This window comes from Acomys minous (assembly GCF_964271855.1).
Source record: "Acomys minous genome assembly, chromosome: 15".
Lineage (NCBI taxonomy): Eukaryota > Metazoa > Chordata > Mammalia > Rodentia > Muridae > Acomys > Acomys minous.
In genome coordinates, this window is record NC_140497.1 from 5,612,012 (window position 1) to 5,626,675 (window position 14,664).

Here is a 14,664-nt window from a genome sequence, read left to right on the forward strand (position 1 = left end):
TATATGCAGTAATAAGGTATAAGCACCAAAACAAATGAGAGGAACCATAAGCAAAGTCTGGTTTGAAAAATCATATACTCACGGGATTCCCGCTGAATCCAGGCAAGCCGGGAGGACCGAGAGGCCCTCTCTCTCCCTGAGAGAGATGGAAAATGTCACACACAGGTGCACACCCCAACACTTCACAATAGACATCACAGTCCCTCCCTTCAGAGAAACTGCAGTGGTGGTAGCATACACAGTCTGTTACAAGCAAGACACTGGGCGCCATGTCAAAGGGGGAGCACCACCCTCCCCAAGGAGGGACCATCACCCTTCCCATGGAGGGAACGCCACCCTCCCCATGGAGGGAGCGCTACACCTCCCCCCATGGAGGGAGTACTACACCTCCCCCCATGGAGGGAGCACTACCCTCCCCAAAATTAACAGAGATAAGAACACAGAACACCAGGTTTTGACTTGAGTTAGGAGTTGAATCCACATAAAATCTTTAAAAGAACTTTAGGCTAAAGCATGCAAGTAAAAAGGAACTTATATTTTCTATATTTTGAATATAGGAAAACTGCACTTTCCCATCAAAGAAAGAAAGCTTCAAAGTAAGGAACTCCACAGTGACTGTGCCCGATGCTCCTGTGTGAAGCTGTGAGCACAGGCACAAGGGAGGTTTTTGGGTCTGAGTTTACCTTTGTACCGTTGCATCCTGGGATACCTGGGGGACCTGGGGGACCATCTTGGCCAGGAATACCCTGCAATCAAGCAAATGAAGAAGTCAGCAAAAATAGGGACTCACCAGGTGGTTGGCTAGTCTGTGAAATGGATGTGTGCACTTTGTATACTTACAGGAAGTCCGGGATTCCCAGGGTAGCCAGCTGCTCCAGGGGGTCCCTGCAAAGACAGGACAAAAGCCTCTCAGCCACCTACAGGGCATCCTTACTTCCCTCTTCACATTCTCCCAGCCCAAGGAGCCGAGAACATGAGCACTGAGCAGAGAGCATTCTGGGAAGGAAGCATTGAGACCCAGCATAAGATGTGCACCTAAAGACCTAAATGGTTTTGTTTTGTTTTGTTTTGTTTGTTTGTTTGTCAAAAGCTCACTATTTTTGCCTCTATAATTGAGGCTGTGAATACCCCAGAATAACACTGCCCTCATTAAGTCTCTTGTGGCATCTGAATGAAAAATCATGTTTCATTCACATTAAAACCATAGCCACCTATGAAGGCCTGTTTGTGGCATAATAAACTCAAATGTATTGTGTGGAGATGCCTTATATTGTAATTCCCAAATGTTCACGTGTGATCAAGTGTTTCCCTCTCTGTCCCGTGAAGCCACGGGAATGCCAAGGAGTGTCCACCGACACCAGTCCCACATCCCTTCTCACTACAGCACCGCAGCCAAACACTTCAAGACATTGTCCTATGCTTCGGTATTCAGTGCGCCCCACGTAGCATCATCCTTGGGCTTTCTAGGGTTGAGGACATAGAAAAAGTAAAGAGACTGGCTCTGAAGATGTCTCTTCACATTCAGTGATGGTTTGTTTGTTTGTTTGTTTGTTTGTTTCCCTCTAATGACTCGGGGCAGATAATTAGCTAACGCCCCCCCCTTCCAAATGTAAATGTCTATACAGCCCACAGGTAAGAGGGGGAGATGGCCCATATCAGTGAGGAGAGCAGAAGGGAGGAAATAAGAAAGGCAGGTGTGAAGGGTGCACCCCACCCTGAACGCCTCAGGCCTCAGTCAGGGTCCTCAGCCCCTGCACTTACTCTTGTCCCTTTCGTGCCAGGAAGTCCAGGTTCTCCAGCATCGCCCTACAACAGAACAGAGATGTCATCAGGAGGCCTCAGGCCACTGTCACAAGATGGACACATCTGCAGTCCGCCCTTCCTCCACTGCAGCCAAGCTTACCTTTTGTCCTGGTGGTCCATGCGGCCCCTCAGGTCCTTGCATTCCAGGAAACCCAATGACACCTTGTAACCCTGGGAAGCCTCTTTCTCCCTACAGGAAAGCACACTGGTCAGATGAAGGGTGAGGGGAAAGTGTTAGCCTGACTGTGCCTGCAGCTTGTTGCTCTAAGAATAGCATCCGCACCAGCACGCAGAGGGAGACCTGCCTCTGAGTGACACAGGAGCATCAGCCAGAGGAGGTCCTCACAGAACCATAACAGAGCAGAGGGCAGTTCCGGCACCTTCTGGCTGACAGAGATCGTCTTCTGTCCTCGACATCACAAGTTCGTGTCCCAGTCTGCAGACTCACAGACTTTGCCAGCTGTCCCAGGATCTCGGGCTCACAGCCTCAGAGGGGGCTATACTGCTGCATTGCTTAAGTCACCACTTTCAGGACACACACGATACAACTCCTCAGACTCCCAATCACAGGAGTCAACTTTAATCTCTTCTCACCTACCTACAGACCCATCTGTCCACCTGTGAACCCACCCATTATCCACCTGTGCACCCACCCGCCCTCCACCTGCCTACCCATCTGTCCACACCTCCCCTCACCTGTTATCTCCCCTTCCACATCCATCCACGCACACACCTACCTTCCTGTCCACTCTCACCCACACAGCCATCTACTCATCCATCACCGTCTACATATGCATCCAACATGCCATCCATCCTTCCATCCATACACTCCTCCATCCACCCACCCACCAAGCTGCGCATCCTAGTGGCTGGCTTGACAAAGGAAATGGACCACAGCATAAGCCTTTCTAGGTCCCAGCATCATTGTAAGAGTGAGTGCCTGAGACTGGCTGTGTATCACCTGACACAGTGTTTCGTGTACATTCTAAGAGCTATGGGATATCTAAAGGCTGTAAAGTAAAAAGCACTTGAGTTGTTTCCCCTCAGTGGTGACTAACTCTCACCTAGTTACTGCACCTACTTGTTCCCTGCATAAACACATTTTCTCTTTACCGTCGGTAACCTGTTACAGCTGACTTCAAAGTCCGGGACGCTTTGGAGCTGGCCAGCAGGATTGCTTAAGACTCAAGGCTTTTCTCTAAGCTCCATTAGTGCAAAGCAAGGGAACCGACCTAGTGTGCACAGCGCATCATAACTGCTTACACCCCATCTCCTCAGCAGCATTTCACACACCACGGATTACTTGAAAAATTCCCATCATCAAAATGAGACAAGGGAGCACGTTGAAGGCCATGCTTCCCTCCAGACTGCTCAACTGATCCTGGCAGCCGCAGGCGTCTCACCAGTCCTCTGGTATTTACACATACAGAAGGACGATGGCGGCCACTGGCCTTCCTGGGAAAACTTCACTGGAGCTCAAGTCACACATCTAGAAGTTGGATGCAAGTAAACAAGAGGCAAATATTTTGAACTTCAAAATGGGAGGAGACACACAGCACCTCTGAGCCAGCCGCAATGGAACCTCCCAGACGGAGCCAATTTCAGGCGCACTGTGGGCCCTCAAATGAAGTGTGACATGGATGCCAGATCCCTCCCCACAGATGCCTCGTGAGTGCTGAGGAAGAAGATCCCCGCCAAGTCTTATCCAAATGTGGAGTGAAACGTATGCATTCACCCATAGACGTCATGACGGTGGCACCGTGCAAACTGCGGGAGATGCCGATGGCAAAAAAACAAAAAACAACAACAACAACAAAAAACCAACCAAACAACCAAACAAACAAACAAAAAACTGAGGTCACCACACAGGGTCACCAAACTGGAGCGGCTGGTTTTCAGATGTAGAAAAATGCTACACAAAATAGAATATGACCAAACTGCCAACAATTGGCCCCCAAAATAATACAAAAATTAAATTAAATTAAAATTGAATTGCATATCCTCATATAACCCAACATACGCTGGGGAGGAAGCGAGGAGGGAGCCTCAGCAGAGAACTTTCTAGTGCGTCTGTGGAGTATTTTTAGTACTTAATTGATACTGTCAGTATCTCCGGAGACCAGCAGAGATAAGACTTTTTATTTCTCATTTTAATCACGGAATGAGTGCAGCAGGGACGGGAGCCAGATGAACTGATTCCTACCAGATTTTCCCTGAGTCAGCTCAGAACCAGATTTAGAAATGAAGTCAGCCCACCCTGGGTCCCTTCCTTATCTAGGTCACTAGAGCAAGCTGGTTCCCAGTAAAGAACTAAAGGAGTCCACAGCATGGGGCCAGCCAATGAAAGGGACCCTCTTACGTTCTCATTGTTGGGAAAGTTCAAAACCCACCCTGAACTGACTGGTCACATGTCACTCCTCACAGCCCCCGGGAACAGAAAAGAGAAATCTGAATTCCCAGACTGGCCTTCACCACAAGAACACATTCTTCCCCAAATGTCACTAGATGCCTTACACAACCACATCTCCCAGGAGTTTTGTAATCAAGCAACCACGGAGGAAACGGCTCTTCCCTTCACAAGCTTCCTGCCCCCCCCCCTTTTTTAATTTTCCTATCTTTTTCTAGTAGCACTCTGCCCAAGATTACCATGAGCACAGAAGAATCGAGGACACACACTCAGGCACCTACACAATGAGTGTGCACACTGCGCTGGAACCGGCTCCTTCCTGCTTCCAGCAGTTTTCCACTGGGTAGGAAGGAAGAGCAGAGAGCCAGCCACTGCAGCTGCAGTGGGCAGTATTCCAGCTATGACCACCCTTAAACTCAAGGCCAAGTGCAGAGTGGGGAGGGGGGCTGGAGGGGGGGCAGGGGGAGGAGTTTCTCCAACATCCAGATCCCACAATGTGCTAGAGTCCATCCCAGACACTGCTGACCACCACAGCCATAGCTTATCACCACAATGGTGAGCAACACACACTGGGAACATAGCTCAGCAACAGAGCATCTGCTGAGCGTGTGGATCCCCGGGTTCTGATCCCAGCAAGGGAGGAAGAGATGGAGAGCTGAGAAGCGAAGTGTGTAAAGTATCACATACAACGCTTTGATGTGACCGTGATTTGTGACTTCATTCTCACCGGCAATTGCTCCAGCCGGAGAGAGAACGTGGAGGCTTTTAGCAGCAAAACAATAGATGACTGAACAGACAGAGATGCTGGCCACCCTGATCTGACCTGACACACACACCAAACGATCCCACTCTGTCTAATAAGTATGTGCCAACAGTATGCATCAGTTTTTTAAAAAAGCCTCATCATCTCTAGCCCCCAAAGTCATGTTAACTATTTATGGATTTTTAAAACTCAATCTGTATCTACATTTTTTTTTTTACAAAGGCTGTATACAGCAAAGAGCATCGATATGGCTCTGTTCTCCAGTGGAACTCGGAGCTTGGAGGAGGGACAGAACGCCACTGTTTATGACAATCGAAGGGGGAAGCGTGCAGGGTCATCTCGGGGCTGACAACAACCCCAAATCAGGCTGGAAATAATGCTGGAGAAACATAAAATGTTTGCTTACCGTACCGTCTACAGCAAGCACATAGAGATCCCACAATGTGTGGGAAGAAAGGTTCCTTTGTACTGTCTGATCATGCCCCTGCTTCTTACAGCACTGTAAGAAGAGCTTTGATTCTCCCCCCCTCAAGTCTCAGCCAGAAAGTCAAATAGGAAGTAACGAGAACATGTGAATCTAGAGTACCAGGGGATGCCGAGGCCCAGGGCACCGGCACCAGCCGCGAAGGCTAAAGTGGACACAGGATGCATCTAAAATAACTTGTCGCCAAAAATTTAAAAATCAAAAAATCAAAAGCAATCATGACGGAGGGGTGGTGACTCTGTAATCCTAGCACCTGGGAAGCTGAGGCAGGAGGATTGATGCAAGTTTTAGGCTAGCCTGGGCTACATAATGAGTTTATCCTGAACGATAAGTTAAAATTCTGTCTCTGTAAGATTTATCTAAGGGTCTGGAGAGATGGTTCGGTCGTTAAGAGCACTGGCTGCTCTTACAGAGGACACGGGTTGGTTCCCAACACCGACATGGCGGCTCACAACGCTGTAGCTTGAATTTCAGGAGATTAGATGCCGCTCTCCCAGCCTCTGTAGGCACTGGGCACACAAATAGTGCACATGCATACATGCAGGTAAAACATACTTAAACATAAACTAAAACTAAATATCTTTTTTAAATTTTAGCATATATAAATTAAAATTTTTATGGATAAGTGGTAGCTGTTTCTGTGGCCAAGATGGAACCCCCTGTTTCAATCAAGCTTTTCACGTTTTTAACAACAGGGTCATAGATCTTCGAAGGAACCACAATACATGCAAAAATGTTTTTTCACACCTGGAGCAAAACACGGGTAGGAGGGTCTCCATGAGGTTTCATAGAAAACACAGGCAATCAGATGATCAACACAGATTTAAAGAAGGTGGTTCGCCCTCTACATCGTCTTTGAAGAAATTACTGAGTTAGTGTTTGGCACTAGACAGGCTTGTGAGATAAACAATAGTACAATGCATCCCACGTAATGGGGCAAGTACACGAGCACACCCTACAACCTTTAGATGTTAGAAAATCCTGGGCAGAATAGAGCCCACGTCCCTGGCACAGGCCCTCGAGGCCCCATTAGCGCCTGGCTGATGCATCTGCCACCAGCTAAACAGCCACAGGAAAATCTCTGTCCTGGACACGATCCTAAGCCAGCTGCATCCTTCTGTCATCTGGCGCTCTGAGATGTCACTTTCCAAGCAAGGCTGACACCGAGAGATAAAAAGCCATGCATTCGTGCCCACAACTCCCAAAGCACAGTGGTTACTGGGAAGCGATTTGGGGTGCTGGGTCATGGTCAATGGGGGGATCACGATCAATAAGGGACCACAGTCAACAAGGGACCATGGCACTTAGCCAAAATTCCACACATTCAATCCCTTGAGCCTAGCCAAACAGGCATCTGCAGGAGCATATCCGGAATGCGACACTGCTGGGAAAGTTGTAGGCAGGCTGCAATCTGTGTCACCAGGTCATGGAAAAGCTCCTGTGACAGGGCCCCTCTGGGAGCTCCCTGCATGCCTGGTGCTTGACTCTGCATGGCTGTGGGGAGAGGGACAGGACCCCGCACTGCTGAGACAAAAGGAAGGGCTTTTTTACTCAGGGGAGCACTTCAGTTCTGTTTCCCGCTCCGCTCTGCAAATTCCTCCGTGTGTTAAATGTAGCACAGGAAATGGTTTCACTAAACTGCAGTACGCGTCACTTCTACCATTCCAAGCTCACACGTTCCAGCATGACCCTCAACACCGCTGGAAAGTTAACCGTGGGGCCCAGTGCTGCGGAGGATGGAGTGGAGACGTGGTAAGCACCTCTGATGGACAAACAGGCACCAAAAACAAACAAACAAACAAACAAACAAACCCTGCAGAAATGTTCTAGTATATAAAAATACAATTTTCCTCATCATCCTTTGAGGAAAAATAACAGATACTTCCTAAGGAACTATACTCACTCCACATGAGAGTCTCTGAGGGCAGAAAAATACCGTCTTGTCACAGACCGTCAGAACTTTCCCATGGAGGCATCCAACCGCCAATTGACCATGTGATTTCACTAACGGGGTGAGGGGTGGTGGTGGGGAACAGCAGCAGACGGAGTGCTGGCAAGTCACTGGCAGGAAGTGAAACGGATCCCCAAGTCCTCCACGAAGCAGACATCTCACAGCGGTTGGAGGACAGTTCTCTAGAGTTCCTTTCACGTGTTCCTAGCTCCTCCCTGAACCATGACAGTCCCCGTGTGAGAAAAGAAGACCTATGTGGCCCTTCTGTGTCTATGCTCACCAGGTGCTGTGTGCTCTTTCCCACCTGTCCAACCTTCCTGTTAGCCAAAGCCCATAAACACCAGAGGAGGCCACACCTGTGGAGTGTCTCGTCTTCAGTCGGCCTTCGGATCTGTGCTACACATGCGCTCTAAGGCCCCCTTTGCCTTGGCTTTCAGTAGACGCCAGAGGCCTTTCACCCCATCCCCTCTAGGCCCCCTGACCCAGGTGATTACCTGCAGGGAAGTGTCTTCCACCCCTTGGACACCCAAGGGGATCCCAGGCAGCTATCCCCTCCCAGAGAAGAACTCTAGACACAGGAGACTTCCCAGAAACCTTGGTCTCTCGTGGGCGGCTGGTCCTCTGTAGCACTCAGTCTGGCCACTAGGGGGAGTGCTGGGTCTACACATTTTCCGGAGACGCTCCAGCTTGTTAATACAGCAGCAGTGTGATGGGTGTGATGGCATGACCAGAAACTGCTGTACTCAGAAAGCAGAGGCAAGAGGGTGAGGAGCCCAAGGGCAGCCTGGGTTACATGGGACGCTATCTCACCTCTGCACCAGTGTGTGTGTGTGTGTGTGTGTGTGTGTGTGTGTGTGTGTGTGTGTGTGTGCACATTCAAGTAGGCACAGCAGAAAGAAATGAGTTTTGACAAAAACATAAGAGACAGAATTTTCTTGCAAAAGAACAGGAATTGAAAATTTATGAAATTACGTGTGAAGCGGATGACTAAATATTGGGGTTGTGATGTGCATAACAAGGTGCAATGACTGTAGAAACCATGTGAGCTGTGAGTTCTCTTGGATTTGTGGGTGAACACTAACTGTACTGGTTGAAGACGTCCACCCCTCCTAGTCCTCAGTCCTCAGTCCCCACTCCTCCCTCCTCCCTCCTCCCTCCTCCCTCCTCCCTCCTCCCTCCTCCCTCCCCACTCCTCCCTCCTCCCTCCTGCTGGCCCCTTCCACCTGCATCCTGATTATTTTTCAGTATGGCTTTTGTATCTACTACGAAACTGAGAAGACCCAGTTTGTTAAGTGACTGCAAGTGTCACAGAGCACAGAAAGAAATTAAATCCCACAAATAGGACAGCAGGGAGTTCCTGAGTCCACACTGCCAGCAACACATATTCAAAGGGTCGCCTTTGGCTCCCCTCCTCGTGTTGTAGAAAATGTACGCCTTAAGGTGGCTTCATCCATTCTCCTTGCATTGGCCAACTGGGCAGTGTGTGCGGCTGGGGTGGAACAGGGGGCCCATCCAATTGTCAGTAGCTTCCAAAGAGATGGTAATATGAGCCATCTTGCCAACGGCTTATTAACATGAGCATTCAGGAAGCTTCGAGTCACTAATACAACTTACGATTTGCTTTTCCCCTATAGACTTAACCATATAAGCCAGGCACAGAGGTTCACACCCAGCCCTGAAGGCAACAGAATTGTTGCAAGTTCAAGGCCAGCCTGAGCTGTGTAATGAGCTGAGAGCCAACCTAGGCTGTAGAGTGTTGGCAAAAACAAAAGCAAAACAAGCAAGCAAAACCCAAAGGAATTAGTGGTTGAGTGTGTGTATGTGTGTGTGTGTGTGTGTGTGTGTGTGTGTGTGTGTGTGTGTGGTGTGTGTGTGTGTACACATATATATTATTTTAAAGCAGAAAAGTAACACCTACAGGTACTGAATGGCAGACTGGGAACTTCCTAGCCGCAGCCATGGATGACTGTGTACACTGGACTTAGCAGTAAGTCAGGGATGAATCAGGCCACTGGTGCCAATGGAGATTGGGGAAGAGGGTTTATCTGAAACGCGCAGAACCTAACACACCATCCCAAAATAAGCAGCAGTCGTACTCCTGTCCTGACCTGTAGAAGCCATCCAAAGCACACAGCTCCGTGGTGGGTCTTTCAGTGGGCAGGGAATAGCATCAGGTGCTAAAACAAGTTTACCCCACACAGGCAGTCACTCTGGGGAAGCCAGACAACACAGAAAGGAGGCGCCCTCAGTGTAGACAAGTAAAGTGATGCTGCTGCAAGGAACTGGCCCGCCACAGTTTGGGCACCCAGGTAAATGTCCCCTTAGCCCTCAGTCCAGGGGCACTTCAATACCCATTCTGCGACTTGATCCACTGGTGTCTTTTGTTACTAGCCCCACCAGGAGGGGCTTTCTTTAACGGAGGCTGTCCTTGGAGGACAAGGTAGACTTTAGAGGAATGCAGGACTTACTCCTGACTAGGGTAACATGAGATGGCGGTTCTTGGTGGGGGTGGGGGTGGGGGGGACACTGCCCAGAACACCTGTGATGTCACATTCTGCTGGCAATATGGCTGCCTCTCTTGTCCCAAGTTCCACGGAAAATGACCATAGTTCTGTGCTCTGGCTTATTCGGGAAGGCCTGAGACTTCAAGAACATCGATAATGGGTAAGGAGACTTCACAGGGGTTGGCTCTTTTCTGAGTTCAGACAAGAAACAAGAAAATAAACCTTTTGTCCATAAAGATAAGTTGGTGTATTGTCCTCACTATCTCTGAACCAACGGTTTAAAGAGATCTGAGTTATCGGGAAGTTGGAAAAATACCCTCTGTTCCCGAGTGGTCCTTGGAGGATAAAGATGTTGTTAACTTGAGATTGTACGTGGGTGTGACGGGGTCTTAAAACAAAACCAGGACATATAAATGTCAGGAAATGCCACACAGTCTGGCCATGGACTTTTTTTTTTTTTTTTGTCTATGGTTAAAAAAAAAAAACATGAGCAATGCAAACAAAATACTCTGACAAGCCAGACTTGATCTACACATCCTGCAGCTCCAGCCCTCAGAATGGGGAAGGAGGATCTGGAGTTCAAGGACACAGGAAACATGGTCTGAAAAAGAAAATGATGAGGGAAGAGGGGAGGCGGGAGGGAAGAGGGGAGGAGGGAGGAGACCCTGACAGTAGCACTTGTAACTAATGATACAAAAGCATTAAGACAGTCTTTGGACTTAAACATGAGGGAATTTGGCAGATACCCTCAAAAGTAAATTAGGACATAAAATGTTTAAAAACAAGAAAATAAATAAGGCGAAGGATGCAGGCTAAGAGCCTAGCTTTCCACCCTTGACTGAAAAGGAGAGGCATCCGCGCACCAGTGAGCAGGGAAGGCTTACTTTGTTTCCCTTCATTTCTTGCTCTGATGGGGAAAGAACTTCAGCCAGGAACCAGGAGATTCTGGTCTTGGATCCAATACCAGCCATTTGGATTCTCCCAAAATTGGTTTTCCCGTGGGTAAACAGGCAGCCGTATTCCAAGGATCAAATCTGATCAAGTATTCAGTTACTTCCTGTGTGCAAGGCCACCGCCCACCAACGCATCCTCTAATGAGGTCCCAGGATTCATGCTGCAGCCCACACAGGGCACACTTGATGCCCACACTCAAGGTCCCTCCATCACTAGGTTTTGGGCAATTATCAGCACTGGACCCGTTTCCCCCTGGGATCCAGTGCAGTTTCAAATTCTACTAACTGCACCTTGACTCTAAACCGTAAAGGGCTTCTCCGAGGGAGTGAACATGAGAGCAGTCGGTTCTCTGTTAAATCAGGGTGGCCTTGGCTGAGCTTAGGAAGCCTCAGAGCCCAACCTCATGAACCTAGGAAGCCACTATCAAATGGGCCCGGGACAGCACATAAAGGGGTTTTTAGTCTGTTTTCACTAAACATCACAGCTCCTGCAAAACACAACCACCCAAACAAAGAAACCAGGCATGAAGATACGCTTCTGTACCGTTTTGCTTGGGGTCAAAAACCTCTTGATCTAACTGTCAGTGCAGAAGGAAGGTGACACACTGACGCAGACCACCTCAGTGAGGAAGAACCTCAACGTTTGAAAGTGTTTTCCCTCAGCTGGCCATCTCAGCGCATCCCAAATTGACATACAGGTTTTTAGAAGCCAGAGTGAGGCATGCTGGAAGTCAGGCTGTGGTCCAATGGCTTAAATAATAATAATAATAATAATAATTTACATTTAAACTCTCTGTGCCACTTTTACTAGGCCTATTTTAGAGAGGTTTGTAAAGTCATACTAAATTTATAGTATCATTTCCTGCTTTTATGTCCTTAATTACTTAATACTGATAGATTAAACGTTAAGTTCTTTGGCTAAGAACCAAGATGTGAAAATGAATTTCATTACAGTTTGCTAATTATTAGGCAGTAACTTTCCCATAAAGTAGATTATAGATGGTACAGTATAAAAACACAGTGTTCCCTCCCACACACGTAATTTGCTATTTTAACAATAACAACAAAACAGATTAGATAGAGGGCAGATGACCAAGTGCCAGCTGTGTTAGAGAGACGGCAACTGGTGCAGACAACTGAGGGAGGGCGGGCTTGCCAGCACAGCACCTCACACCAAGGGTCCGAGGCCAAATGAACCCCCACTTGCCTCCCAGGCATACAGTTGATCACTCTGTGGAAATCCTGAACTCACGAGTGGGATTCCAAACCAGCAAAGGCCTGTCCATCCTCCACAGAGCCCATAGAGACCTCACAGCAGTAGCTGGGCATAGAGGACTGGAGAGCTCACCCACCCTGTCCTTGAACGACTACTTTATAAATTATTAAGTGTCTCACTGTAATAACTTCAGGAGTTACACGCTGGACAGAGGACAAAGTGTCCCCTGCATGTGCACATCTGTCATTGTGCTAACAAATGCCCTTAGACAGCCCAACGTAACCTACACTGGGTGCGCGTGTTGCTCAAAGCAACACAGGATATGCATCTCAAGGTCTGAGATATATGCTGTCCAGAAGTGTAGAGCCTGTCTTGTTGTCCACGCTGGCTATCTGGCTATCTCTCTAGCTCTCGCTCTCTATATTGCCCCCCCCCCCATCCTTTTTCCATCTGGGACATCGAGAGAAATGCACCCTCGAGAATGTACGTGCACAATCCCAGGCTGGGATAAACAAATGAAAGATCCATACTGTGCTGAGAACGTGCACCCATCGATCAGTTCACGGATGACAGGGGAAAGGGAAGTGGCTTTGCCCACTCCCACGCTCGTGAGCTAGAGCCCGCCCTCTTCTCTTCAGTTCCAGGTCTCTATCTAAGAGTGAAATCGAAGAAACATCTGACAGACGGCTTCTAGATGAGGGATGGCAATTGGAGAAGACGTTGGAGGAAGTCAGGCTTCCTGACTTAAATAGTTCCTTTGAATCTTAGGAGATACTTCCCATGTCTAAAGGGGAAAAAAAACTTGGGGGATAAAACATGGAGGCCTAAGTAGGTCAGGAAATAGAAAACAGGACAGCGCTCCCATCAGGAGTCTCTCACATTTCACTTCAGAGCTTGCGAGAGAAATGAGCGATGAAGGCACACTGCGAAATACTGCTGAATCACGGGTCCCCTTCCCCAGAACACATCACTGGGAAAGCATTTGTCCCTGAGGAAATGTCTACTTAATACAGTCACCAGCATGGCTGGCCTCAGTCAGCTTCAAACCAGCGCAGGGTCCTGCAAGTCACCACATTCCACTTCTCGCTGATAAGACACTGGACAGTCTTCTGTGATGGCGCTGGGAGGCGCCAAGTCAGACAGGAGCAATCCTGGGAGCTCTCTCCTGTGAGAGTCACCAGGCAGGAATGCTTTAAACAGGAAGGTCCACACAAACAGCTGCAAGGCTGCGTAAGCAGCTGCCCCGCATGGACCACCTTAGGGCCCAGGTGCAGTGATGAAGGACACGTCCTCCTCCTCAGGTAGACCTCCTCCTCGCATCGGAGCACAGGGCCCAGGTGTTGCGTCCTAGTCGCCAGGTGGGGATAGGAAGAAGGGGGGGAGGTGACTTTGGAAAGGAACGAGGTCAAGACGGAATCCACACACGCAGAACCTAGGGAGCCAAGGGCCTCCCCCACCCTGAGGACACAACGGAACACCTGTCTGTGAGGAAGCAGGCCATCATCGGACAAGGAGTCCCTTTCCTCAGACTTCTGGCCTCCAGAACTGTTCTTAAGTCACCGAGTCTGGACTGTTGAGTTACAACAGCATGCTGAACAGACTGAGACAAAGAAATTCTGATACTACGTAAGACGTCAGGGTCCCACACTGATCCCCCTTTTTCTGATATTCACATCCCAGAACTGATTTACAGCTCTGGGGGTCCCCATCCCGTTGGTGTGCACCCCCAAGTAGGCCACTCCCATTCTTCTGCCCTCACCCACAGGCCAAGAGCAAAGAAGAAATCCTGGAACGCTGGGAAGTAGACCAGGTGAACCTATGTTGTGAGCAGAGAATACTGGGAAAGGAACATGAGAGAATTTTATAAAGAAAGGTAAAGAGACGGTCTGGGGCCCAGGAAACAAGCCTATAAAATTCCCCTCACATCAACATCATCATGGGCCTGAGCTGATATCTCCAGAGCCCCAAACTGCATTGCTCCTTAATAGAGACAAGCAACTGAAACCCATTGGGCGGGGTGGGGGGGGGCAGGAGAAGGGACACATCACTTTAACCTCAGTCAGAGGCTATAATGTTGTGCTCAGCTCGGCTGGAAGTCCCCTCAACTGTTTATTGCTTCCACTGTGGCAGGCAAGATGCTCCCTAAACTGCCGCTCAATGTCTCTGGAAGAGGCAAGTGATCCCAGTCTAAGGCAGGACGGTGGGGCCAGGAGGAGAGCGCCCTGCAGAACCACGCTGTGGGGACACAGCCTGCGTCAGTCTGTTCCCAGCACTGTGTGTGGTCTAGGAACGAACAGTGTGAACCTCTCTACCAGGGACTTCTGGGGCTCTCTACCAAACCCCCGGGGCTCCAGGTCCTTATCAGTAGGAGACAGAGCGAAGAACACCACCCGAATCACCCACCGGGTGAATCACGATTATTGTTTGTATGCTTCCTCAAGCCAGCAGGAATGGTTCTGGAGAAAATACCCAGACATCCTGGATCAGAAGTCTAGGGATCTTCAGGGCCTTCTAAGAACGAACGTCTGATTAAATCACAGTGCCACAGCATGACAGAAGGAGACACTCGTGCTCTCAAAGAAA

The 14,664-nt window shown here is 49.0% G+C and overlaps 1 protein-coding gene across 1 annotated transcript in view; it reads right to left on the reverse strand.

Moving 5' to 3' along the window:
* COL4A1 (collagen type IV alpha 1 chain) overlaps positions 1-14,664 on the reverse strand; it is a 109,503-nt gene that overhangs the window by 43,013 nt on the left and 51,826 nt on the right. Inside the window, exons 3-7 of the mRNA XM_084759271.1 lie at positions 1,904-1,993; positions 1,762-1,806; positions 841-885; positions 684-746; positions 83-136 (exon numbers count right to left, since the gene is read on the reverse strand). Coding sequence (XP_084615397.1) covers positions 83-136; positions 684-746; positions 841-885; positions 1,762-1,806; positions 1,904-1,993 — 297 coding nt within the window. The remainder of the gene's footprint in view (positions 1-82; positions 137-683; positions 747-840; positions 886-1,761; positions 1,807-1,903; positions 1,994-14,664) is intronic.